General features: G+C 40.5%; 2 protein-coding genes across 5 annotated transcripts in view; both read right to left on the bottom strand.

Moving 5' to 3' along the window:
- Positions 1–1,337, bottom strand: part of LOC110524329 (TLE family member 5) — a 37,069-nt gene extending 35,732 nt beyond the window's left edge. The window contains exon 1 of one of the 2 annotated variants that reach the window (XM_021603868.2): positions 359–1,337. In XM_021603868.2, the coding sequence (XP_021459543.1) occupies positions 359–385 (27 nt within the window). In that variant the 5' untranslated portion in view covers positions 386–1,337. The remainder of the gene's footprint in view (positions 1–358) is intronic. The other variant, XM_021603869.2, reaches the window with a different exon arrangement.
- Positions 1,338–1,808: 471 nt separating this feature from the next.
- LOC110524330 (guanine nucleotide-binding protein subunit alpha-11) overlaps positions 1,809–25,569 on the bottom strand; it is a 108,798-nt gene continuing 85,037 nt past the window's right edge. For all 3 annotated transcript variants that reach the window (XM_021603873.2, XM_021603870.2, XM_021603871.2), the window contains 3 exons: positions 22,225–22,354; positions 11,620–11,773; positions 1,809–6,569 (listed from right to left, as the gene is read on the bottom strand). In XM_021603873.2, the coding sequence (XP_021459548.2) occupies positions 6,379–6,569; positions 11,620–11,773; positions 22,225–22,354 (475 nt within the window). In that variant the 3' untranslated portion in view covers positions 1,809–6,378. The remainder of the gene's footprint in view (positions 6,570–11,619; positions 11,774–22,224; positions 22,355–25,569) is intronic.

Consider the following 25,569-nt stretch of genomic DNA (forward strand, 5'->3'; position numbering starts at 1 on the left):
ATTCAACATAGGTATGCAAATGTGTGAGCACAAGTAAATAGGCAAAATAAGGAACGCTGGTGGTTACGCATGAGTAACTATCTGGTTTGGTAATCAAATTACCCCAGGGGGTGTCTGTTTAATTCAGAGCTGAAACGACATTTGACAATCCTCTTCTCTTGGTGTAGTGACATGCCGAGGGCATAAAAACACGAGTCATGTCAAAAACCTTTGATATAATACAAAGTAACGGTCTTGCTCATTGTATATACCTAGCGTGATACAATGTAACTAGCACGCGCACACAAACAAGTTCAGTGCAGAAAATAATTTAAAAAAAACTGCAAGTGCGTCTGAATATTAAATTAAACCCACTTACTGAATGTCTGGATTGTGGAAACATCATGTCAATTCCTTGTTTATTGTTTTCCTTTCCAAATACGATGAATGAGGAAGATTCTAAATGCTGACACAAAAATATTTGCTTACGTTGGTCCTCTTTGTCCGTATTTGCAAGCTTGAATCTAGCCAAGAATTGCACGAGCTGACCAGATAGCTAGTTAGCTCTTGTCCCAAAATTGGTGATGCAGTTGGCGTTAGCTAACTAATATGATATGTTTGTCCAGGTGTAGATCTTTCGACAGAGGTGGCCTAACGTTATTAGTCACCTGATTTAATTTCGTTCTCTCTTTGTTGATGAACTAGCTACAAACCTCAACCATTTGAACGGTCCTCGCTTAATTCTTCAAAGGCTGTCGCTCAAAATGATTCATCACTGTTGCTAGCTTTCAGCCTGTAGTAGCTAGCTAGGTCACGTTAGCTTACGTACTAGCTAAATATAATATGCATATAGCTAACACCTATATTGATATGTCTTGTCGTGGTTTGTTTTGTTCAATCTTTATTCGCCGTGTATTTTAGCAAACGCAACAAAGCCAACGAGCTATATGTCCGCTAACACCATAAAAGCTTCTGTGGAAAAAACAGCTTGGTTCGCAAAAATAACAAAATGGACCTCCGGATTCGCTGAAGTTGAATCCTCCCCGTTTCTTCACAACAACCAAAAAAATACCAAGTAGTACGAGTAAACAGTTGTCGCAATAAAAGTATTTACGCGTTAATCATTACAATAACAAATCGCGTAGGAAACTTTAAATGATACACTCGCTCAGCTTCAGTATCTCGCAGAGCCCTAGCCGACCAGTCAATGTATGGCAGTTGCGGGGCTGAAGACATTCCATTCCTGGGGCAAGGTGCGACGTTACAAAACGCCCAACGTAGAACTCGAACGCACAGAACAAATCATATTATATGGGAGAATCTCAATTGAATCCTCCTCGCGTCCTCTATCCTAGCCTCTTCAAAACTCATCGAATGAGCAAGCCAGAGGTCCAACCCCTTTCTCCTCCAATGGGGTTTGAAGCGGCGAGGAGAGAGGACGCGAGGGTACGTAATTGAGATTCTCCCTTTGTAAATTGGAACAGCGTTCTAGAAAATGTATTTCTATCTGAAACTTTCTACAACGTTTCACTTCTGAACATGCCCAAAAATCATCCCATTGGATGGCTAAAGAACTAGCGCCCCTCGTGGAACATAAAGTGAACACCAAAATACCACTTAAAATTAGTAGAGTAGTTAAATTTGTCTGTTTATCGTTTCCCACTGAGCAGTGGTATTAACAAATGTCAACCACATAAGAAAATGCATCAAGTGTATGTTTTCTGGATTCCTATGTGTTCAAATCTTTAAAACATCATACTGTAGGCGCTACATAGGCTATGTATCAAAAGCTCATTCGGAAATTGTTCATAATAAAGACAACACTAGCATAGAGTATAGGAACACATTTTATTCCAATTGAAAACAGAGAATTTTTCTTTGAAGGAGAAGGCTATGAAAATCATTTTCATGTTTGAATGAGGTTCAGGCAACAGTGGTTGAAATGAAACATAGAAAAGAGAAATATGGCTAAAATACTGTAAATCAATAACCATTAGGACCCATTTCTGAAGGGCTTTGCATTAATACCATTTCCTCCCCTTCCACCCCCAACACATGCAATTAAAATGACATTTAAAAACCAAAGTTCATCATTAATCCTAAATACAGAGTAAAGTTGTCCATTTATCTATCTTAATCACGTACTTAGTGTTTATTTGTTTTAAAAATTTGACCATGAAATACATAGGTCCTTTTTATGATTTTTCACATTGGCACTTGTTTAGAGTCTGGCTCTACAAAGAATGGGGATTGGCACACTCATTATTGTACATAATTTACATTTGTTATACTTAGAAAAGAAAAGACATTACTTTCAATTTAAACAACACTAGACAAAGTTTATTTAACCTCTTATTTAAAAAATCTATCATTAAGTGGTCCTAAATACAAGTGTTCAGGTAACATCTGACTTACAAAAGAAACAAAAAGATGCAAAGATAGCTTTTAGTATTTCTATGCATCAATCACATCAGTATCAATCTCAAGCAAAAGCATTAACCATCAAAAGTGTACACACATCTCATAGTACCGACAAACGTGCTTGTAAGTTGCATGAATGCAGGCAGTCCCATTGCTGCAGAGCAGGTTCAGTGCATTGACCCGGAAGAAATAAAATATAATAGATCAAGTAAGGGGAGAGAACAGCTGACATTCTAAAACAACACTATATTAATTAATTCACCGATTAATCCAACTGCTATAGTATATTGCCCTTTCGGTACCTTCACTTGGCAAAGTATTACAATAAATAAAGCTGAAGTATAACAGGCTTATTTCAAGGGACTGTCTGGAAGAGTGGTCGCAACTGTTTGTATATAATGCTATTCAGTCTATGGCACGAACTTGCTTCTAGTAGTGTATCCCTTCAACAAACCCCACAGTGCTGGTTTTAATGCTGACGGTACTTCTCTTACGTGTTCTCTTACTAGTTATTGTGACGTTCAATTAATGTGCTATACAGGGTGGACATAACACTGAGCTACATACAACACACTGTCCATAGTCCATGTGGTGAAAACCAGGGTACTTTGTGTAAACCGACACACTGACTCTATGCCCATGTTTAGAAACAGCAGGGAGGGAGGGAGGCCTGCACTGGACCTTTTTTTTGGGGGGAGGGGCTGAGTAACCACACAGCACATCATACACCTCAAACCCACTGGACCACAAGCTGATGCAGATGCTTACAGGAAATAGAGTATAATGAAACAAAAGAAAAGCACAATCACTTACTGGAGGGTTACACGCATGAAAAGAGCCCAGCATGAGAATAACTAAACCCTACTCTACCTATGCAAGTAAACCACAGGTCAAAAGGGGATGACTGTGCTTCTTGAGGTAAGAGCAGCAGAGAAGCTGTAACCACTAAAACAATTAAAAAACAAGCTGCCGTGTTGGTGGTGATCTAAAGTACCAGAGGCAACATCTCAGTCCAGCCTGCTCTGACAAGAGACCTTCGTACTCCTGAGAGAACTGACAACTTGCCCACAATCTCAACAAGATCATGGCAAATGCAATCACGAACTAAAGTCAAATTTTCAAATGTCTAATTAAGTCAAAAGCCTCATCTGCAGTTGCACAGGAAGCATTCATATTTCTGCTTTGTACGGACACTTCACAAATAATGTGGTATATAAAGTATTGGCTGTGGGAAAATTAATTAACAAAGAAAGGCCTTGAAATGCATCCACCCGTGGCTTGGCCAAATGACAAGGCATTACAAAACGTCCAACATGTTTAAAACTTTTGTAACGTAATACTTTCCACCTCCAGTAAAAGCAACATTTTTAGGAGGAGGCGAGTTTGATAAGGACTCACCCCGTTCCTGTCCAAAGGACCAAAAACTGCCTTTTAACAAAGTGACTTAACATGTTTTCATGTCTTAAAAATGGTTACCTTGTTAAATAATTTACATAATTGTATGTTTTTACAAGGAAAAGTACTTTTATTCATGGTTGTTTTTAACATGTACTTTTTAACTAATTTAAATGTTGTTTTTATGTGTATAAATGTTGTAAATATATAAATGAGCTGTTTTAAAAAAGGAAATGTGATAACTTTTCCAAAATATATATATTTTTTATAGAAATGTCCATTAGTTACACCAACCCTGGTGTTTATGTTATGAGGCAACGTATAGGGAAGGTACAAGTTGGATCTTTCAGCCAGACTAGTATACAGTGGACATATTAGTAAAGGGGACTGAAGAGTATACTCAGGATATACCCAAAACATCCCTAGGTTCAATATACTTGTAAATGCACAGCTAGAGCTTAAACAGAGCACAGATAACTTAGCAGGGTAATTACTTGCCATGTAGAATGAGAAATACTTGGCACCAAACATACAAGATATGAACAACAAGTTGGTCATGTCTGTCAAAACTAAAGTTTTCTGTTAAGTTTCACCTGACCATTCTAACCCAAAGCTCTTTGGAGTGCAAATAGCACTGTGGCAATCAAACGTCTTTCTACAAAATACCCCTGTCCAATCCCAGTCATGGTCATTCTTAGTGTACAAAAGGTGAAGCATAGAAACATGATTAGCAGGGGATGTAAAACTAACTACCCACAACAATGGAGTAATGTCACGCTGAAGAAGACATGATTCGTGACAAGAGTGGCAGGTGGAAAAGGAAGAGCACACTGAAGATTGGCTGAGACAAGCAGCTGTGAGACCCCCATCACCTTGTGGTTTTACTAGGCTCTGCTCTGGGCCCAAACGGGCTGTTAAAAGTTTACAGGCAAATATCCAGCAGAAGTCATCCTCCAATGCTAACTGGTGTCCCTGGACTGTTCGCACTCTGAACCTGTGGCAATAGCCTTCCATCTGGCTCCCTGATTCAGAAAACCACTTTAAATTGCACCTATTGCACTATCCATATAGTCCATACACTCATCCATATAGTCTTTTCATTCTGTCAACTTTGCTAGTAGTAGCCCTAGTAATGAAAACTCACCTGAATGATGTTGCGAAAACAAAATAGCAAATCTATTGACATTGTTAGCTATGGAATCTTAAGAACTCTAACCAAGCAAGAGATAAGATATGGGATAAAAAAGAAAACCAAACAAAAATCTTACATTTAAAAAAATGCAAGCATGGACCAGTTAAAACTTCAACCACTGATAAGTGTCTTTTATTTTACTATTTGCATAAAGCGCCAACCCTAAATGGAAATTCATCTTCTCAAGCGTTTCAAAATTGAAACGGAACAGAACTGCAACAAAGTATGAAGTCTCTAACAAAAGGTAGATGACTTGCCGACGAAACATGTTTTTACAGCAGTATGAACCCTCCCCCTCCCCATCTGATGGAGACACCTGGATGGAAGCTGGGAGGAAAAGTCAGACCAACAACATCTAGAGATCTGGTCCATAAATTAAACAAATTAAAAAAATATTATTTACTCTTAATAATCACTACTGTTTCTCAAAATATTGGCCAAATAGGAATGCCTTTCCAAAAAGAAACTGCACTGACATTGTGTGTGGAGGACCAACTTGTGACTTAAGTTAGCTGGAAAGCAGTAGTAGCAATTGTAGTAATCAATAAACTAAAACAATTCTTAATATACACAGATCAATTTACTTCATCTCTCCCACCCTTGCTCTGTCTGTGTGTGAGCATCCTCTTGCTTGTATTACACACACTTTTTACATTCAACAGTGCAAGGTGTCTTCCAGTCTGGGGGAGGTGTGTGTTTTTCCACACACCTCAAAATACCATGTAGAGTAGAGCTTCCCAACACACCTCAGCACCACCTGGCCCTGCTCTGATTCAATTCTATGCAGTTACCCACAACCCCCCTGCAGACTGGTGGGTCCCCAGCCCCCACTCCTACCCTGTAGGCAGAGGTGAAGGGGGGACGATGACACCAGCTTTTTCCTGTTCTCCAAAACCTCAGCTTTCCTTCCTTTAAATCACACCAGCACACAAGCCACCAAATCAAAACAGACCTCTACCCCCCCGCTCCTTTAAGAGGAGTGACCCAGAGGCCTGAGCCACATCGGGTGACAAATGAGACCTGTCAACCACCCAGGCAGGTCATGACAGCCTTGGAGCAGATGTGTGTGTGTGTGTGTGTGTGTGTGTGTGTGTGTCATCAGGAGGGGCATGGGCTGCAATAGGAAGAGAGAAATGGGGGGGCGGTGACTGGAACTGAAAAAACACACCCAATTAAACCATAGACAAGGAGCAGGAGGATGTTGGGGCCATGGGTGGATTGAGCCTGGGATCTATTAAGAGTGTGTGTGTGTGTTTGTATATATATTGGTGCATCACATGTGTTCACATGCGTATTTTAGTGCAGAACTGTGTACTGTTTAATTTGTTGGTGTATAGATGTGTACTCTGCTGTGCGTGGGCTGCAGGTCTCTCTCTCGCTCAACTTCTCTCTCAAACCAGGTTGTACTCTTTGAGGTTGAGCTGCAGGATGGTGTCTTTGACAGCCGCGAACACAAAGCGGATGTTCTCGGTGTCCGTGGCGCAGGTGAAGTGGGAGTAGATGATCTTGTCGCTGTCCGGGTTCAAGTCCACAAACATCTTCAGGATAAACTCCCGGCCCGCCTGGGCGTCTCTCTGCGGACCTGGGGGTACACACACGGGTGAATGCACACACACACACACATATTCCAAAGCCACAGGCAATGGGTACACAACATCCCTGTTCTACTGGCAAACACACATGGAATTTCAAATTGAATGGAAGAGACGTTACACTTGATCTCAAAAGGTAAGTGATTTAAATCCAAGAAAGAAAATAAAGTACAATGCAGAAAAACTTCAGCTAACTATTTACAGACAATATGTATAGAAAGGGGCAGATCAGCCTATGGTGTATAATATCAGGATGCACTACTGCAACACGCTTCGAATACTAGTCTTCAGGAAGCAATGTGGACGGAAGCTGACTTCTCTACAAATAGAGGTGGGGACAATGTAAACCATATACAAAATATGTACAACGTTATCATGTCAATATATAAAGGCAACATGAATAATAGTGCACGAGAATAAATACAAAGTTAGTGCGTAAAAGGAGGGTCTATTTAAATAGTGTGCGGGAAAGGCAGCTTATGCACTGATGCGTAAAACGCAAAGATGCACATAATAAGGGTTATCAAATAAAGTCTGTGGAACATGGAAAAACAAGGCTATATGGAACAACTTTACTCACTCTGAGAAACAAGCTCTTAATCTCCAGAATGACATCTCTATAGTAATCCACTTAGCGGACAAGGGAGTGGCTGTTACAGTACAAGACTACTCTGTCTATAAGACTGAAATACTCAGGCAACGGAACTATCAGATATTCTATAAGAGACTTACTGCAAACCCCTTCAGCTTTCGGCTGAAATTTAGCAAACTCTCACTGAGGGCCTGCGTAAAGATGAAATCTCCAAAAGAGAACAGATTGTTGGTGCATAAAAAAAGTGCCACGCCGGTAATCTACACAGTTCCTAAGATACACCAAAAAAAGATATGAATCCCTGGACGACTGATAGTGTTAGGCAATTACTCCCCTTTGGAACCCGTCACAATTCGTGGACTACTGCATCAAACCATAAATACCTCCCCCCTCCGATGTGAGAGAATCGTCTGACCTTATCTTACCTGCAATAGCATCCACCCAATACACACATCGTCACTCTGGTCTCCTTTGATGTTGAATGACTATATATCAACATCTACCAAAATGTTTGAAAAGGACTTGCAACGGGTGCTGCTATGCTTTCGAAAGATAGTGTTTGACCCCCAAGTCAACCCTTTCCTACCGAAAGCCATGGGTTGGTACAAGTACATAGATGACATACTGATGCTGTGGACAGGTAGTGAACAATAAACTTTGATTTGATTTATAGAAAATAAACCGAACACATTACTATTGGTTACCAGCTACCACCCGAGCACACAAGACAATCTCCATGTTGGGCAGTTTGCTCGTCTCAGGAGACCATGCTCGGACAGAAGTAAGTTAATTGAAAAAGACAATGACATGAAATAAGGTTTACGGAGAGAGGTTACAGTCAAAATGTCATTGATCATAAACTATTGCTGAAAAAACTTAGGGGTTATGGATTTGCATCCTGTGCCTTATGGATTGAGAGTTACGCATCTAAAAGAAGGCAGAGGGTTTTCGTCAATGGAAGCCTATCTCATGCAAATTCAGTTGAGTGTGGTATACGCAGGGCAGGGCCATCTTTATCTGTTTTTACAAATGACCTTCCACTGACCTTGAATAAAGCCTGTATGCTGACGACTCAACAGTATATATGTCGGCTGCAACAGTCAAATAAATAATTGAGACACTTATTATAGAGCTCCAGTCAGTATTAGAATGGGCAACTAGCAATAGGTTGGTGCTAAATATCTCAAATTATAAGCATAATGTTTGACTATTCACTCGCTCAATGCTAAACCTAATTTAGATCTGAATAATGTGGCTATTGAGCAAGTTGAGGAGACTAAACTGCTGGGTGTAACCCTAGATAGCAAGCTGTCACGGACAAAACAGGCTCAATGCTGCTAAAATGGGAAGAGGTCTGTCCATTATAGGGCGTTGCTCTGCCTTCTTGACATCTCAAATCGACCAGACAGGTCCTACAGGCCCTAGTTTTGTCACACCTAGACTACTGCCCAGTTGGTCCAGTGCAGCAAAGCAGGACATAGGTAAATTGCAGTTGGTCTAGAACAAATCAGCATTTATCTCACTTAGATGTACACGGACGGGAAGTTTCAGTAACATGCATTTCAATCTCTCCTGGCTCAAAGTTGAGGAGAAATTGGCTGCATCACTATTGGTCTTTGTGCGAGGTATTGATCTGTTGAAGATCCAGAACTGTCTATTCAACAGTTGGCACACAGTTCGGACACTCATCGGTACAACACAAGACATGCAACCAAAAGTCTCTTCACACTCCCCAGATCCAGAGCAGAGGCTTGTAAACGTACAATATTAAATAGAGCCATGACTTCAACTCAAGTAACTCTAGGTAGCAATAAAAGCAGTTTCAAAAGACAGATAAAAGAATACCTTGTTGCACAAAGGGGACTGTGAACAGACAGTCATTTTATCTGTCTTGTATTGTAATTTCCAATGTACTATGTATTCGACCTAGATATTGTGTGTATGTACTGATATGTAGTTTATGTGTGACTGTTTAAATGTATGTATTTCAGTCATTGACTAATCATTTTCTATAATATGTATTATGTCATGTGGACCCCAGGAAGAGTAGCTGATGCTTTTGCAGCGGCTAATGCGGATCCCAATAAAAACCAAAATGTCATAAAATCATCATACAAGAGTGCTTTATTTACAGAGACATACTGCTCCAACCAAGAAAAAACTGAAGTATCCAATACTCCCCAGGCCAACAAAATAAAAGTCCTACACAATCATTGGAGTGAAACCATCATTGATAAACCCCTTTGTGGTAGGCTTGGGCGATACACCGTATACCAGGGTATTCGGAAATAGCCACAGGATGGTTTTTCAATACCATCCAACCTATTTATTTGAAGCTTATTTATGAAGCTTACCGTAGTTCCCCAGAACAGATGAGCCAGTCACATGCGTGTTTGTAAATAGCATAATGGAGAAAGCGGGAGCTGGTGAGTCCAGCTGTGTATTTGGTTTAACTTGCTAGTTATCTGAGTGGCTGAATTAATAAGGAGATGGGCCATCATGTAGTGTTAGCTTTCTACCGTGTTTGAGAAATCAAAGCCCTTTAGAGGAGTTCTGTACAGCTGTCACTGCTATCTTGATTTCGTCGCAGGGTTATTTTTGGGCCCCTCAGTCAGCTCCTCCCCCTCTTCTCGGAGGAACTAGGTCCGTTGACCTAGCGACTCCAGACTCTACACAGTTCACAGCGTGTACACATGCTGCTCCAGAGCCAGTTCTTCCTTCAGACAAGCATATGTCAAAACTTTGTTCATGTCTCTTGTTCACATTTGCTTGTAAATGTCCAAACACAAATGACATTAGGTAACTACTACCTATACCTGTATAACTTTATGAGTTGGATTGCCTGTCTTTGCAATTAGTTTATTTTTTGCTTGCACTCAATAGCAGTTAAATACACTATATATACACAAACGTGTGTGGACACCCCTTCAAATGAGTGGATTCGGATATAACGGGCACACCCGTTGCAGCTGACAGGTATATAAAATCAGGCACAAAGTCATGCAATCTCCAGGCCTTACTGAAGAGCTCAGTGACTTTCAACGTCATAGGATGCCACCTTTACAACAAGTCAGTTTGTAAAATTTTTGCCCTGCTAGAGCTGCCCCAATCAATTGTTAGTGCTGTTATTGTGAAGTGGACATGTCTAGGAGCAACAACGGCTCAGCCACGAAGTGGTAGGTCACACAAGCTCACAGAATGGGACTGCAGAGTGCTGAAGTGCGTAAAAATCGTCTGTCTTCAGTTGCAACACTCACTACTGAGTTCCAAACTGCCTCTGGAAGCAACATCAGCACAAGAACTGTTAGTCTGGAACTTCATGAAATGGGTTTCCATGGCCGAGCAGCCGCACACAAGCCCAAGTTCACCATGCGCAATGCCAAGCGTCACCTGGGGCGGGGTAAAGCTCGCCGCCATTGGACTCTGGAGCAGTGGAAATGCTTTCTCTGGAGCAATGAATCACAGTTCACCATCTGGCAGTCCGACGGACGAATCTGGATTTGGCGGATGCCAGGAGAAAGCTACCTGCCCAAATGCATAGTGCCAACAGTAAAGTTTTGTGAAGGAGGAACAATTATCTGGGGCTGTCTGTCATGTTTTGGGCTAGGCCCCGTAGTTCCAGTGAAGGGAAATCTTAACGCTATAGCATACAATGACATTCTAGACGATTCTGTGCTTCCAACTTTGTGGCAACATTTTGGGGAAGGCCCTTTCCTGTTTCAGCATGACAATGCCCCCATGCACAAAGAGAGGTCCATACAGAAATGGTTTGTCCAGATCGGTGTGGAAGAACTTGACTTGCCTGCACAAAGCCCTGACCTCAACCGCATGAAATACCTTTTGGATTAATTGGAATGCCGACTGCGAGCCAGGCCTAATCGCCCAACATCAGAGCCTGACCTCACTAATGCTCGTGGCTGAATGGAAACAAGCCATCCAGGAGAGTGGAGGCTGTTATAGTTTGACTAGCCGGTGTCCACATACTTTCGGTAATGTAGTGTACCATAGGCTTATCTACCCCTTTCTACATGTAGTCTCTGTATATATTACCTATAAATAGCTTACTGAAGTTTTTCTGCATCGTACTGACCGCCTACATTGTTTTCTTTCTTGGATTACCTGCCATTACTTAAATGCAAAAATAATTATAGAATGTAAAGCATGTTCTACCCATTTGGTTAATAGATCATGTGAATTTGTACTTCATTGTCTAGCCACATGGTGTCCCTATATGCTAACAAAAAAACTAAAACATTCAGGCACATGTTCATGCCACCTTACCTAAAGACTTAAAAATGTTTTAAAATTAACAAATGTTACAATAAAGAAATTACTATAATATGCATTATATTTGACAATTTGCCTTAGTAACTGCCATGGTACTGGACATGCCCACATTGGTCAGTGCAGCGAGTTAGTAGATAGGATAAAGTTAAAGAGTAGTTTACCATCAAACTCAGGGAAGTAGTCGACCAGGTGGGAGTAGATTATCTTCTCCTCTAAGAGGTCCTTCTTGTTGAGGAACAGGATGACTGAGGAGTTCTGGAACCAGGGATATGTGATGATGGTCCGGAACAAAGCCTTACTCTCTTCCATCCGATTCTGACAAAGAAAAGGAAGGGGAGAGGGAAGGGGAATGGTCAGAACATTTTAACATATGCACAACCTCTAGAACCTACACCTTTGCACAATGAGGGCCTTTTACTTGTTTTATAAAAATGTGTGGACAAATACTGAACAAAAGCATTTGAAAATATGCTAATCATTAGCATTTTGTTTCTCTAAAATCAACCAATCTATTCCTTCCAATGTCATCCATTGGCCCTAAAACTTGACAGTAAATTATATTTTCCTATGAAGAAACAATCCTTCTGTCAGAGAAATTATTTAAGCGTGGCCTAGCATTTTTTACATTGTGAAAATGTGCAACACAACTGCCCTGCATACCACTATTTCAGTATCCAGAATCCACATATGGAGGCTTTTTTGATGTAATTTATGAGCGCATACACTACACGACCAAAAGTATGTGCTCGTCGAACGTCTCATTCCAAAATCATGGTCATTAATACGAAGTTGGTCCCCCATTTGCTGTTATAACAGCCCCCAATCCTCTGGGAAGGGTTTCCACTAGATGTTGGAAAGTTGATGCGGGGGACTTGCTTTCATTCAGCCACAAGAACATTAGTGAGGTTGGCCACAAATGTTGGGCGATTAGGCCTGGCTTGCAATTAATCCAATAGGTGTTCGATAGGGTTGAGGTCTGGGCTCTGTGCAGGACAGTCTAGTTCTTTCCCATCAATCTCAATAAACCGTTTCTGCATGGACCTCGCTTTGTGTACGGGGGCATTGTAATGCTAAAACAGGAAAGGGCCTTCCCCAAACTGTTGCCACAAAGTTGGAAGAATTGTCTAGACTGTAATTTTATGCTGCAGCGTTAAGATTTCCCTTCACTGGAACTAAGGGGCCTAGCCCGAACCATGAAAAACAGCCCCAGACCATTATTCCTCATCCACCAAACATTACAGTTGGCACTATGCATACGGGCAGGTAGCTTTCTCCTGGCATCCACCAAACACAGATTTGTCCGTCGGACTGCCAGATGGTAAAGCGTGATTCATCACTCCAGAGAATGCATTACCACAGCTCCTGAGTCCAATGGCAGCAAGCTTTACACCACTCCAGCGGACACTTGGCATTGTGCATGCTGAGCTTAGGCTTGTGTGCGGCTGCTTGGCCATAGAAACCCATTTGATGAAGCTGCCGACGAACTGACGATTTTTACAGGCTACGTACTTCCACACTCGGCGGTCTTGTTCTGTGAGCTTGTGTGGCCTACCACTTTGCAGCTGACCTGTTGTTGCTCCTAGACTTTTTCACTTCACAATAACAGCACTTACAGTTGACCAGGGCAGCTCCAGCAGGGCAGAAACTTGACTGACTTGTTGGAAAGGTGCCACATTGACAGTCACTGAGCTCTTCAGTAAGGCCATTCTACTGCCAATGTTTGTCTATGGAGATTGCAAGGCTGTGTGCTCAATTTTATACACCTGTCAGCAACGGGTATGGCTGAAATAGCCAAATCAACTCATTTGAAGGGGTATCCACATACTTTGGTATATATAGTCTCTTATTCAGAGACACTGGTTGATTTATCCGGATGCGCCAGAACTTTTGAAAATAATTTCAGTCAATGGTTTGAAAGTGGTGCTCAGGATGCCACAACATCCCTCTTTTGTGTGTACTACATAACATTGTGTAGTGCTGTAGGTCATCCATTTCATATGATATGTTACGTCCAAGTCGTATGAAATGTTATGTTCAACTTGTTGTGATTACGATCCCGGAGTGCATCTTCAATGGCAGTTCAAACAAAATAGTCCATCTTTCACCACATTAAAGTGGATCCAGCCTGCATATCACTCAATTCAGTGTAATTTGAAATGCATGACTGCACGATAAAAATGTAATGATACTGTCAAGTGGAATATTCATACCCTTACTGAAAAAACAGGCTTCTGGCAAATGTTTGGCCAATTTGCTCATTCGTTTTGTGAGAAACTTGCAGAAAATTTGAGGAAACTTGTGAACTTCTGGCAAACAATTCTGGGAAATTTGTGGAAAATATTCTACTGTTTGCTGCAAATTTTCTGAAAACTGATTATGAATATGCAAATTAGATCAGGTTTTTAGTTACTTTGAGTATCAACAATATTACAATGTCTGATCTACATAAACCAAATCATATATAACTTTAAATGAACTTGCTTCCCACAGAGAAAATACATTGAATACATGTTTAGTTAAAGGGATACATCTGGATTTTAGCAATGAGGCTCTTCATCTACTTCCAAAGAGTAAGACGAACGAACTCATGGATACCATTTATGTCTCTGCGTGCAGTTTGAAGGAAGTTGCTACATAGCGCTAGTGCAAATGCTAACTATCATTAGCATAATGACTTCAAGTCTATGGCATGCTAGCAGATACCATAGCCTTCCAGTCATTGCGCTTACGCTAGTTAGCATTGGCTCGCAAAACTACCATTAACTTATTTTATTCTTGACATAGACATATTGGTATCCACAAGTTCATCTGACTCTGGGGAAGTAGATAAAGGGCCTCAATGCCAAATCCCGAAGTATGCCTCAATGCCTAAATCCTGAAGTATCCCTTCAACAGATAAAAATGTATCCAATACAACTTTTTCCATCTCACAATGAAAACATTATGCTAAGTGGTACAATATTAACCTTGAAATCATCCGAATGTAAATGAAAAGAGCAAAGACTGAATATTCCCCAAATTGTTTATTTCATTTTTTTATGTAGCTACAACATTTACATGAGACAAATGTGAACACTATGGGTATGCTAACCGTAGGATGTTTAAAGGGGCAACTACAGAATTTACATAAGCCAAGTGATAAGTGAGCAATGAGCATTCAACCAGTGGAAGTTAAAAAGAGAATGAACAGAATATAAATAATGAAAATAAACAAAATCAAACCCAGTTCAAAACTATTACCTTTTTGAGTTAACTTTGGAGAAGTCCTTTGTCCAAATTGTTGAACGAATGCAATGAAAACACAAAACATTAAGACGTTGAAAGGTGTTCTCTATTTTGGCATCTTTAAAGGTAGAGTTAGCGGGCTAATGGACAGGTTTGGCTTTGGAAAAACAGGTCAACTGTTACAAAATTGCCTTGATGTTGCTATGCTTCTCACTGAAACTGGCATTCTATATTTGTTTTCAGCAAGGAAAATGTTTCTGCCTTCTGCTATATAAACAAACGATGTAGCTAGCATAAACTGGAACTTAGCCCTACCAAATCTACCTTTTAAATGTGTGGCCAAATGTTCCTACACACCTACAGTATGAGATTTTTCTCCAGCCAAGACTCAACACAATTGATGTAAACTAAACAACTAATTAAGATCTTTATTCTAGACTGGGGACTTCATCAAGAGCCAGTGGTCTTCGTCCTGACTCAGATGTACAAGGCTTGGTCAGAAGAAAACACAACTGAGTTATGCCTAATATGGCAATTCAAATTTTTCAAAAATGAATTATTAACTTAAATCAAGGCCATGCATGAAACAAGTCTTGACCTGGTGCACACATTTCTCTGTCCTCAGTTTAATTGAAGGCCTCAATGTGTAACTGACTGCTTCTAGAAAGAAAGAGGAACAACGATCAACATGAGCGAGCTACTAGTACATTTCTTTTGAAAAGTACTTGCATTTGCTTACCTTATCAAGCTCCAAGACAATACACTCATTCATCACAAAAAAAATGTGTTATGAGTGAGAGCACCACAAACATTTCCTGGATGTTGATGTATTCTCTTCCAACACCACAGGATAGGAGAAGGGTATTCTTCAAAAATTAAGTTTTGTTTTGATATCAAGTCAGCTTATATTGTTGCTACCTTAGCTGTTGTACTAGCTAACACTACTGAACTGTGATGCTAGCATATTGACATGCATATTGATATTAAAAGAAAGCAACATCTTCACCTAAAAATACAAGTGTTAATCCAACAAATCCTTAGTTAGCTAGCAGGCTATTACATTAACTGCGAAAAATATGATAGATGTTAGCTAGCTAATGTTAGCTAGCCAGCCAGCGGCTCTGACTCGTTGAAACTGATAAAGCAACAATGTTTTTCACTCTATCCTATAAAACATTACATACATATTGCTAACTAGGCATAAATTAGCTAATGCAATTTAAAGTTTATTGGACATTTTAATTAATAAATTACACTCACCAGACAACTTCGGTAGTTAGATCACTTGGTTTCCACTTCCAACAGATTTTTCTTCTCCCCCTGACTGGTTGTCAACGGTTACTGGTATTGGAACTCATGGGTTCATCAGAAACAACTTCTAAGTGGTATACTACGAAGCAAGCGAGAACTACTCAGGCTTTTATTAAGTTAGACAGCTTCAGTTAGCTTCACATTCCAGGTCAGGACGGTGGACATTGCTCATCTCCCTGCCGCTAACTCTAGCAGGCTTGTAACTGTGCGTGCATGACGCACATGGCTAGTTGGAAGCCGAACTCTTCATTGAGACAATCAGGGTTGCCAACTCCTCAGTAAGGAAAGTAGTTATTGGATGTCCTAAAAGTCGCTAGAAGACGCTAAATGACGTCATCGCCTACTTTGCATAATTGGCCATGTGCATGTAATTGTGCTGTAGGAGAGAGGAATAACATTGTGGGGGAGACAAAACGTGAGTAAAAAAACAGCCTAAACATGTTTAGAACTACAAATTAACTTTCTTCTGTCGATTGTTTTTATGTCACAATTCCAACCCTCCGTTATCCGGGCTTGGGACCAGCAAAAGTGACCCAAAAGAGACACTCTGGCGGAGTTACTTAATTTTAAAAAATTATAATAATTTAAGTTTAGTTCTTAATTTGGTTTGGTTTTCAACCTTATGGTCCACTTAGGAGCCTACAACAAGTCACAGTAAAAACACATTTTTAACCATAACATTTTTTGTATACAATCTACATTAAAACTTCTTAGGGATCAAATCCCGTTAACGGGATCGATTTGACAACATCCGATGAAATGGGAGAGCGCCAAATTCAAATTAAATTATTAGAAATATTTAACTTTCATACAATCACAAGGGCGATACACCAAATTAAAGCTTTACTTCTTGGTAATCCAGCAACTGTGTCAGATTTCAAAAAGGCTTTACGGCAAAAGCAAACCATGCTATTATCTGAGGACAGCACTCCATCAAACAAACACAGAATCATATTTCATCCTGCCAGGTGCGACACAAAACTCAGAAATAACGATATAGTTCATGCCTTACCTTTGAAGAGCTTCTTCTATTGGTACTCCAAAATGTCCCATAAACATCACAAATGGTCCTTTTGTTCGATTAATTCAAAATGTCCAAAATGTCCATTTATTTGGCGCGTTTGATCCAGGAAAAAATCTAAATATACAAAATATCTAATAAGTTACCTGTATTCTTTGTCCAAACATTTCAAACAACTTTCCTAATACAACTTTAGGTATTTATTAACAAAATAATCGATAAAATTTAAGACGGGATAAACTGCTTTCAATAGCAGATAAAAAACTAAGTGGAGCGAGCTTTCAGGTCGCGCGCCCCAACCACAACAGTACACTAGACTTGACCCTCGTTCTGAACAACCCTACTTCTTCATTACACAAAGGAAAAACATCAACCAATTTCTAAAGACTGTTGACATCCAGTGGAAGTGATCGGAACTGCAAGTAAGTACCTTAGAAATCTAGATCCACATAGAAAACCCATTGAAAACAGTCACCTCAAAAAAAAAAAGTTATGTTATACTCACAGACATCATTCAAACAGTTTTAGTTTTCTATCCAAATCTACTAATAATATGCATATCCTAGCTTCTGGGTCTGAGTAGCAGGAAGTTTACCTTGGGCACGCTTTCCATCCGGACGTGAAAATACCGCCCCCTAGCCTAGAGAGGTTAACAATCTAATGGACCAAAAAGAGACAATAGAAAAAAACTGTCAATGGCAATGTGAGAAAATTATGGTAACTAGCCTGGCCCTAATTCAGGTTAAAAAATTAAATTAAATTAATGTAGGCCAGGGCGGTATCAGCCAGCGGCGGCTTCGCGCAATTCATTTGCAGTCTGGACGCTGAGTGGTGAGCATCTCCTGCTCTGACTTCAGCTGGGAGGGACTTCTGTGCGATGACTGGGCCGCCTGTGAGTGCTTTGGGACTGGGGTGAGAAGATACTGGTAGTGATGGGTTTATGCTTTCATGTCAGTCTCCAAAAGTCTCCAATAACACCAGAGAAAGTTGCTAGATTTGTCACTAGTCGCTTTTTTGAAAAATTGTCGCTAGAGGGGTCTGAATACTCGCTAAATATAGCGACGAAGTCACTAAGTTGGCAACACTGGAGACAATGCTAAAATAATCAAGCCATGAGCGAGTCAGTGCCAATTTTACCATTTGTGCCGAAATCAAAATGAAAGAAAAGTTACCTTGCAAATTCAGCAGGCTATGGTGTGAAACAGGCTTTTAAGAAATGCAGTCTTTATTTTATTACTTATCATTGGCTTTTAGAAGTGCTGTCTTTATTTTATTACTTATCGTCATGCAGTCTATGGTGTGATTTGGTGTATACAAGCACATTTGTATCCACTCCTATGGATAAAATAATTGTATTAAGTCAAACAAAAGTTTTACTGTGCATGAAGTTTCAAATGCATTCGGTCATTACTAAATGCCTAATGTGATAGGTATTTTAACATGACTTGTTTTAATCCCCCCAAAAACATTTGATTATATTTAAACAGTCATCTTCCTCAAATGAAGGGGATGACAATCTTTGCCAGAAGGAGGGAATCTGATGTCATACAGTGCCTTGCGAAAGTATTCGGCCCCCTTGAACTTTGCGACCTTTTGCCACATTTCAGGCTTCAAACGTAAAGATATAAAACTATTTTTTTGTGAAGAATCAACAACAAGTGGGACACAATCATGAAGTGGAACGACATTTATTGGATATTTCAAACTTTTTTAACAAATCAAAAACTGAAAAATTGGGCGTGCAAAATTATTCATCCCCTTTACTTTCAGTGCAGCAAACTCTCTCCAGAAGTTCAGTGAGGATCTCTAAATGATCCAATGATGACCTAAATGACTAATGATGATAAATACAATCCACCTGTGTGTAATCAAGTCTCCGTATAAATGCACCTGCACTGTGATAGTCTCAGAGGTCCGTTAAAAGCGCAGAGAGCATCATGAAGAACAAGGAACACACCAGGCAGGTCCGAGATACTGTTGTGAAGAAGTTTAAAGCCGGATTTGGATACAAAAAGATTTCCCAAGCTTTAAACATCCCAAGGAGCACTGTGCAAGCGATAATATTGAAATGGAAGGAGTATCAGACCACTGCAAATCTACCAAGACCTGGCCGTCCCTCTAAACTTTCAGCTCATACAAGGAGAAGACTGATCAGAGATGCAGCCAAGAGGCCCATGATCACTGGATGAACTGCAGAGATCTACAGCTGAGGTGGGAGACTCTGTCCATAGGACAACAATCAGTCGTATATTGCACAAATCTGGCCTTTATGGAAGAGTGGCAAGAAGAAAGCCATTTCTTAAAGATATCCATAAAAAGTGTTGTTTAAAGTTTGCCACAAGCCACCTGGGAGACACACCAAACATGTGGAAGAAGGTGCTCTGGTCAGATGAAACCAAAATTGAACTTTTTGGCAACAATGCAAAACGTTATGTTTGGCGTAAAAGCAACACAGCTGAACACACCATCCCCACTGTCAAACATGGTGGTGGCAGCATCATGGTTTGGGCCTGCTTTTCTTCAGCAGGGACAGGGAAGATGGTTAAAATTGATGGGAAGATGGATGGAGCCAAATACAGGACCATTCTGGAAGAAAACCTGATGGAGTCTGCAAAAGACCTGAGACTGGGATGGAGATTTGTCTTCCAACAAGACAATGATCCAAAACATAAAGCAAAATCTACAATGGAATGGTTCAAAAATAAACATATCCAGGTGTTAGAATGGCCAAGTCAAAGTCCAGACCTGAATCAAATCGAGAATCTGTGGAAAGAACTGAAAACTTCTGTTCACAAATGCTCTCCATCCAACCTCACTGAGCTCGAGCTGTTTTGCAAGGAGGAATGGGAAAAAATGTCAGTCTCTCGATGTGCAAAACTGATAGAGACATACCCCAAGCGACTTACAGCTGTAATCGCAGCAAAAGGTGGCGCTACAAATTATTAACTTAATAAATGTCGTTCCACTTCATGATTGTGTCCCACTTGTTGTTGATTCTTCACAAAGAAATACAGTTTTATATCTTTATGTTTGAAGCCTGAAATGTGGCAAAAGGTCGCAAAGTTCAAGGGGGCCGAATCCTTTCGCAAGGCACTGTAAATGAAGTTGGCCCTAAGTTAGCCTGACCCGGAGTGGTTAGCTCAGAGCCCTATAATAATAGTAGTTTGAAGAGTTAGCAAGGTACCTTTGGTCAACTCTGAACTCAACTTCGGATAACCGGTACCACGAAAGTGGCTCACCTTTTAGCCAGGTACATTTCTATGGCAATCCATCAGATCTAACCTCCACTAGTGACAATGAATACTACACTATAGGTGTCATTTATAGCAAATAAAGGTGGGGTGACGATTAGATGTATTACCCCACCCCCCATTCTCCAAAAAGTTCAAGAAATATGGAGTTGAAAAATGCATAATTGGTGGAGTAATGTGCATCTTAGGGTTAACTGTGTGAGTTTAAGTCTGTGAGAGCAGATCTTTGTCACCATTATTTAATCACATTCTCCCTAGCAGAGAAACACATCCAGTCTATGTGGAAGGAGGAGGGCCTGCTCTGCTACTCCTGTGACATGTTTACTGTCAGATCAGGTAGATCCAGTGTTGAGAGCAGAGCACGAGGGTGTGGATGTCTCTACCCTACCTGATACTCCACTTTTCTCTGCCTGGAAATATAGCTCATTGCTGTATGAAACTCGTTTGTTGTTCCAAACCAGCTCCCTCCGATGACTAAACAGCCTGATCATATCATAGTTTTTCTATTTTCTACATTGTAGAATAATTGTGAAGACATCAAAACTTTGAAATAACACATATGGAATCATGTGTTAAACAAATCAAAATATATTTTGAATTTGAGATTCTACAAAGTAGCCACCCTTTGTCTTGATGACAGCTTTGCACACTCTTGGCATTCTCTCAACTAGCTTCATGAGGTAGTCACCTGGAATGCATTTCAATAAACAGGTGTGCCTTGTTAAAAGTTAATTTGTGGAATTTTTCTTCCTTTCTTAATGCGTTTGAGCCTATCAGTTGTGTTGTGACAAGGTAGGGATGGGAATACAGAAGATAGCCCTATTTGGTAAAAGACCAAGTCCATGTTATGGCAAGACCAGCAAAAATAAGCAAAGAGAAACGACAGTCCATCATTACTTTGAGACATGGTCAGTCAATGTGGAACATTTCAAGAACTTTTAAAGTTTCTTCAAGTGCAGTCGCAAAAACCATCAAATACTATGATGAAACTGGCTCTCATGAGGACCGCCACAAGAAAGGAAGACCCAGAATTACCTCTGCTGCAGAGGATAAGTTCATTAGAGTTAGCAGCCTCAGAAATTGCAGCCCAAATAAATGCTTCACAGAGTTCAAGCAACAGTCACATCAACTGTTCGAAGGAGACTGGGTGAATCAGGCCTTCATGGTCAAATTTCTGCAAAGAAATCACAACTAAAAGGACACCAATAATAAGAAGAAACTTGCTTGGGCCAAGAAACACAAGTAATAGACATTAGACCAGTGGGAATCTGTCCTTTTGTCTGATGAGTTTAGTGGGACTATTTGAAAAACCATTTGTTTTTCAACAGGACAATGACCCAACACACTTCCAGGCTGTGTAAGGGCTATTTGACCAAGAGAGTGAAGGAGTGCTGCATCAGATGACCTGGCCTCCACAATCACCCGACCTCAACCCAATTGAGATGGTGCTCAGCATATGTGGGAAATCCTTCAAGACTGTTGGAAAAGCATTCCAGGTGAAGCTGGTTGAGAGAATGCTAAGAGTGTGCAAAGCTGTCATAAAGGCAAAGGGTGGCTTCTTGAAGAATCTAAAATATATTTTGATTTGTTTAACACTTTTTTGGTTATTACATGATTCCATGTGTTATTTCATAGTTTTGACGTCCTAACGTTTTTCTTTACTATTTTCTACATTGTAGAATAACGAAAAACCCTGGAATGTGTAGGTGTCTCAACTTTTGACTGGTACTGTAGGTTTGTTTTGCTCTCATCAGAACTCTGCTAGGCGAAGTGAACGTCTGTGCTCTCATACTACCTTAAAATACATTTGCTTGATGAACGAGAAAAAAACGGCAATATTACTGTTTGTCCCTCTTGAGATGCTGTATCAACATAGCCAGACACCTCCTCAAATTAGTCAGAATTAAAAAATTATCATTAAAGTAAAGTAGTGTGTGTGTGCGCGCATTCCATCTCACCTCATTGTCAGACTCCACCAAGACCTGGTCATACTCGCTGAGGGCCACCAGGAACATGATGGACGTGACGTTCTCAAAGCAGTGGATCCACTTCCTCCTCTCTGACCTCTGACCCCCTACATCCACCATCCTGATTGGACAGGAGGATGGAGAGATGAAGGGCAGAGAATTATACAAAATTAGGCTAAATTCAGGCTTTGATGCCATGTAAAAAAATTAATTGGTGGTAACTACGGCATCGAACTAAATCAATTGGTCAAAGTAAAGGAGACTAGGTTAGTCCTGTTATATTTTAGGATTCATAATGCCCAACATCTAGCAATGAGGATGGCTAACTGTCATGCAAAGCAAACATATAATGGATATCAGGGAATTAAAAGGATTGACAGTTGAGAAAAGCACTTATAATGCAAAAAAAACAACCGTGCAAAGAAGCATTCAAACACACGGCTATTTGGAAAACATGACCATGTGAACCTCGTGTTCCTTTCTGGTCAGAGGCCTCATTTATAACGGTTGCATACATTTCACACAAAATGTACAAAAATATTGATTTCTATAAACTTGGCGCACGCCATACACACACATTTCCTGTTAGAAAATCCGACCTGTCGTAAAACTGTTTGCGCGTGAACGAGCATTGAAACCATGCCTAGAAAACACCTCCATTCACCATTTATGGTGAAAATAATGCCCTTGATTTGCTGTATAATTTGAAACTATTGGCATTAGGCCATTGCATGCAAAAGACAATATGTTGTTTAATATTTTGTTTATCAATAGATTGGGTTTCAATGTCCTGCCTTTGTATAAACTCAGATTAAATAGGCAATGATGTCGTACTCATATCACACAGCAATATTGTAGCCTATCCATAGTGTCAAATATTTTACATAAGCCTATTTACTGGCTTGGCAGAATGTAATTAGCTGTTTCTAGAAAAGGACTGTCTCCATTTCTTAATGAGAAAACAATGACAAATTGTCGTGGACTGGTCAGCAGAAGGTTTGAATTCAAACATGTTGTTGCATTTGCAACCTTAATATATGATGACTGACCGCGAATTCTGAAACATTGTAGGGCAGGCTACAAACAAAAACCCCAAAAACTTACAGTAGTCTGATGTATTTCGCGTGTTTTTGTTCCACTTTACATATTTTTTTTATAATAGGCCTACTACTGCTATTCATTACTGCATTTCTGGGAAAGAGCCAGCAAGAAATGCATTTCAATGTACTTGGGCGCATGACAAACTTGAAACATAGGCCTACTTCAATGTAAAATACCAGCCGTTAAATTCGGCTGTATACCGGTATTATAAACCGCACTGCCTATGATATTGTAAAACTTGAAATACATATTTTCAGCCTATCTATTTACTAGATACTAGGTCCAATTAAATGAGATGCACATGGTCATTTGTTTTATGGCTCCTTTGGGAACATAAACCCATCACTACCAGAGCTCCTTCAGGAACATAAACCCATCACTACCAGAGCTCCTTCAGGAACATAAACCCATCACTACCAGAGCTCCTTCAGGAACATAAACCCATCACTACCAGAGCTCCTTCAGGAACATAAACCCATCACTACCAGAGCTCCTTCAGGAACATAAACCCATCACTACCAGAGCTCCTTCAGGAACATAAACCCATCACTACCAGAGCTCCTTCAGAAACATAAACCCATCACTACCAGAGCTCCTTCAGGAACATAAACCCATCACTACCAGAGCTCCTTCAGGAACATAAACCCATCACTACCAGAGCTCCTTCAGGAACATAAACCCATCACTACCAGAGCTCCTTCAGGAACATAAACCCATCACTACCAGAGCTCCTTCAGGAACATAAACCCATCACTACCAGTGCTCCTTCAGGAACATAAACCCATCACTACCAGAGCTCCTTCAGGAACATAAACCCATCACTACCAGAGCTCCTTCAGAAACATAAACCCATCACTACCAGAGCTCCTTCAGGAACATAAACCCATCACTACCAGAGCTCCTTCAGGAACATAAACCCATCACTACCAGAGCTCCTTCAGGAACATAAACCCATCACTACCAGAGCTCCTTCAGGAACATAAACCCATCACTACCAGAGCTCCTTCAGGAACATAAACCCATCACTACCAGAGCTCCTTCAGGAACATAAACCCATCACTACCAGAGCTCCTTCAGGAACATAAACCCATCACTACCAGTGCTCCTTCAGGAACATAAACCCATCACTACCAGAGCTCCTTCAGGAACATAAACCCATCACTACCAGAGCTCCTTCAGAAACATAAACCCATCACTACCAGAGCTCCTTCAGGAACATAAACCCATCACTACCAGAGCTCCTTCAGGAACATAAACCCATCACTACCAGAGCTCCTTCAGGAACATAAACCCATCACTACCAGAGCTCCTTCAGGAACATAAACCCATCACTACCAGAGCTCCTTCAGGAACATAAACCCATCACTACCAGAGCTCCTTCAGGAACATAAACCCATCACTACCAGAGCTCCTTCAGGAACATAAACCCATCACTACCAGAGCTCCTTCAGGAACATAAACCCATCACTACCAGAGCTCCTTCAGGAACATAAACCCATCACTACCAGAAAAGGTGAGAAATCTATTCTGCAATGGTTATGAATTGATTTAATTTAAAAAAAGATTCCTATGTCTAATTATTTGACAAAAAGACATCTGAAACAAGAATGGCTGCATTCTTGTTAATCAGTTTTTATGAATAAGCTTCTCGCCATATCCCCAATTTGCATAAAATACTTACATGCCAGCTTGCAATACAATATTTCGACCACTAGCAGATGTGCGTACGCATGGTCTAAAGTTTGCAGGGAGGTGAGCACATTCATGTCAAGTACATTTTTTATAAATGCCAACTTTTCCATGAAAACTGGCGCGTGCACATTTTGGGGTATATTTTACATGGATGCAAGGTTTATAAATGAGGCCCCAGGATTGTCAGTTGGGCAGTTATATGTTAAAATATGAGAATTAAATATACTGTACATATAACATGCATTATCCTGTCAATAACTTGACTCAATAACAATTCAGTTTGATAACTTCTTATGCACTGATGTAACATGCAGTACAGTAAGTCAAAGGTGCAAGGAGGGGTTAAACGGCCCAAGTTGAACCAAAAAGGAAAGAAGATAAAAATGATCCCTCTTCCAGCCCATTCCCAGCTAAGTGGATGCAGATGTGCCATTGAGGCCAGATCGGCAAGGAATTCGCCCGCTTGGAAGCAGCACCTAGTCAGCCAGTGACTGTTAAGATTCAGAGCACAAGCCTAGCAGCAGTGTGGGGATGTAGGCCAGT

The sequence above is a fragment of the Oncorhynchus mykiss genome, chromosome 5 (assembly GCF_013265735.2).
Source record: "Oncorhynchus mykiss isolate Arlee chromosome 5, USDA_OmykA_1.1, whole genome shotgun sequence".
In the NCBI taxonomy this organism is placed as follows: domain Eukaryota; kingdom Metazoa; phylum Chordata; class Actinopteri; order Salmoniformes; family Salmonidae; genus Oncorhynchus; species Oncorhynchus mykiss.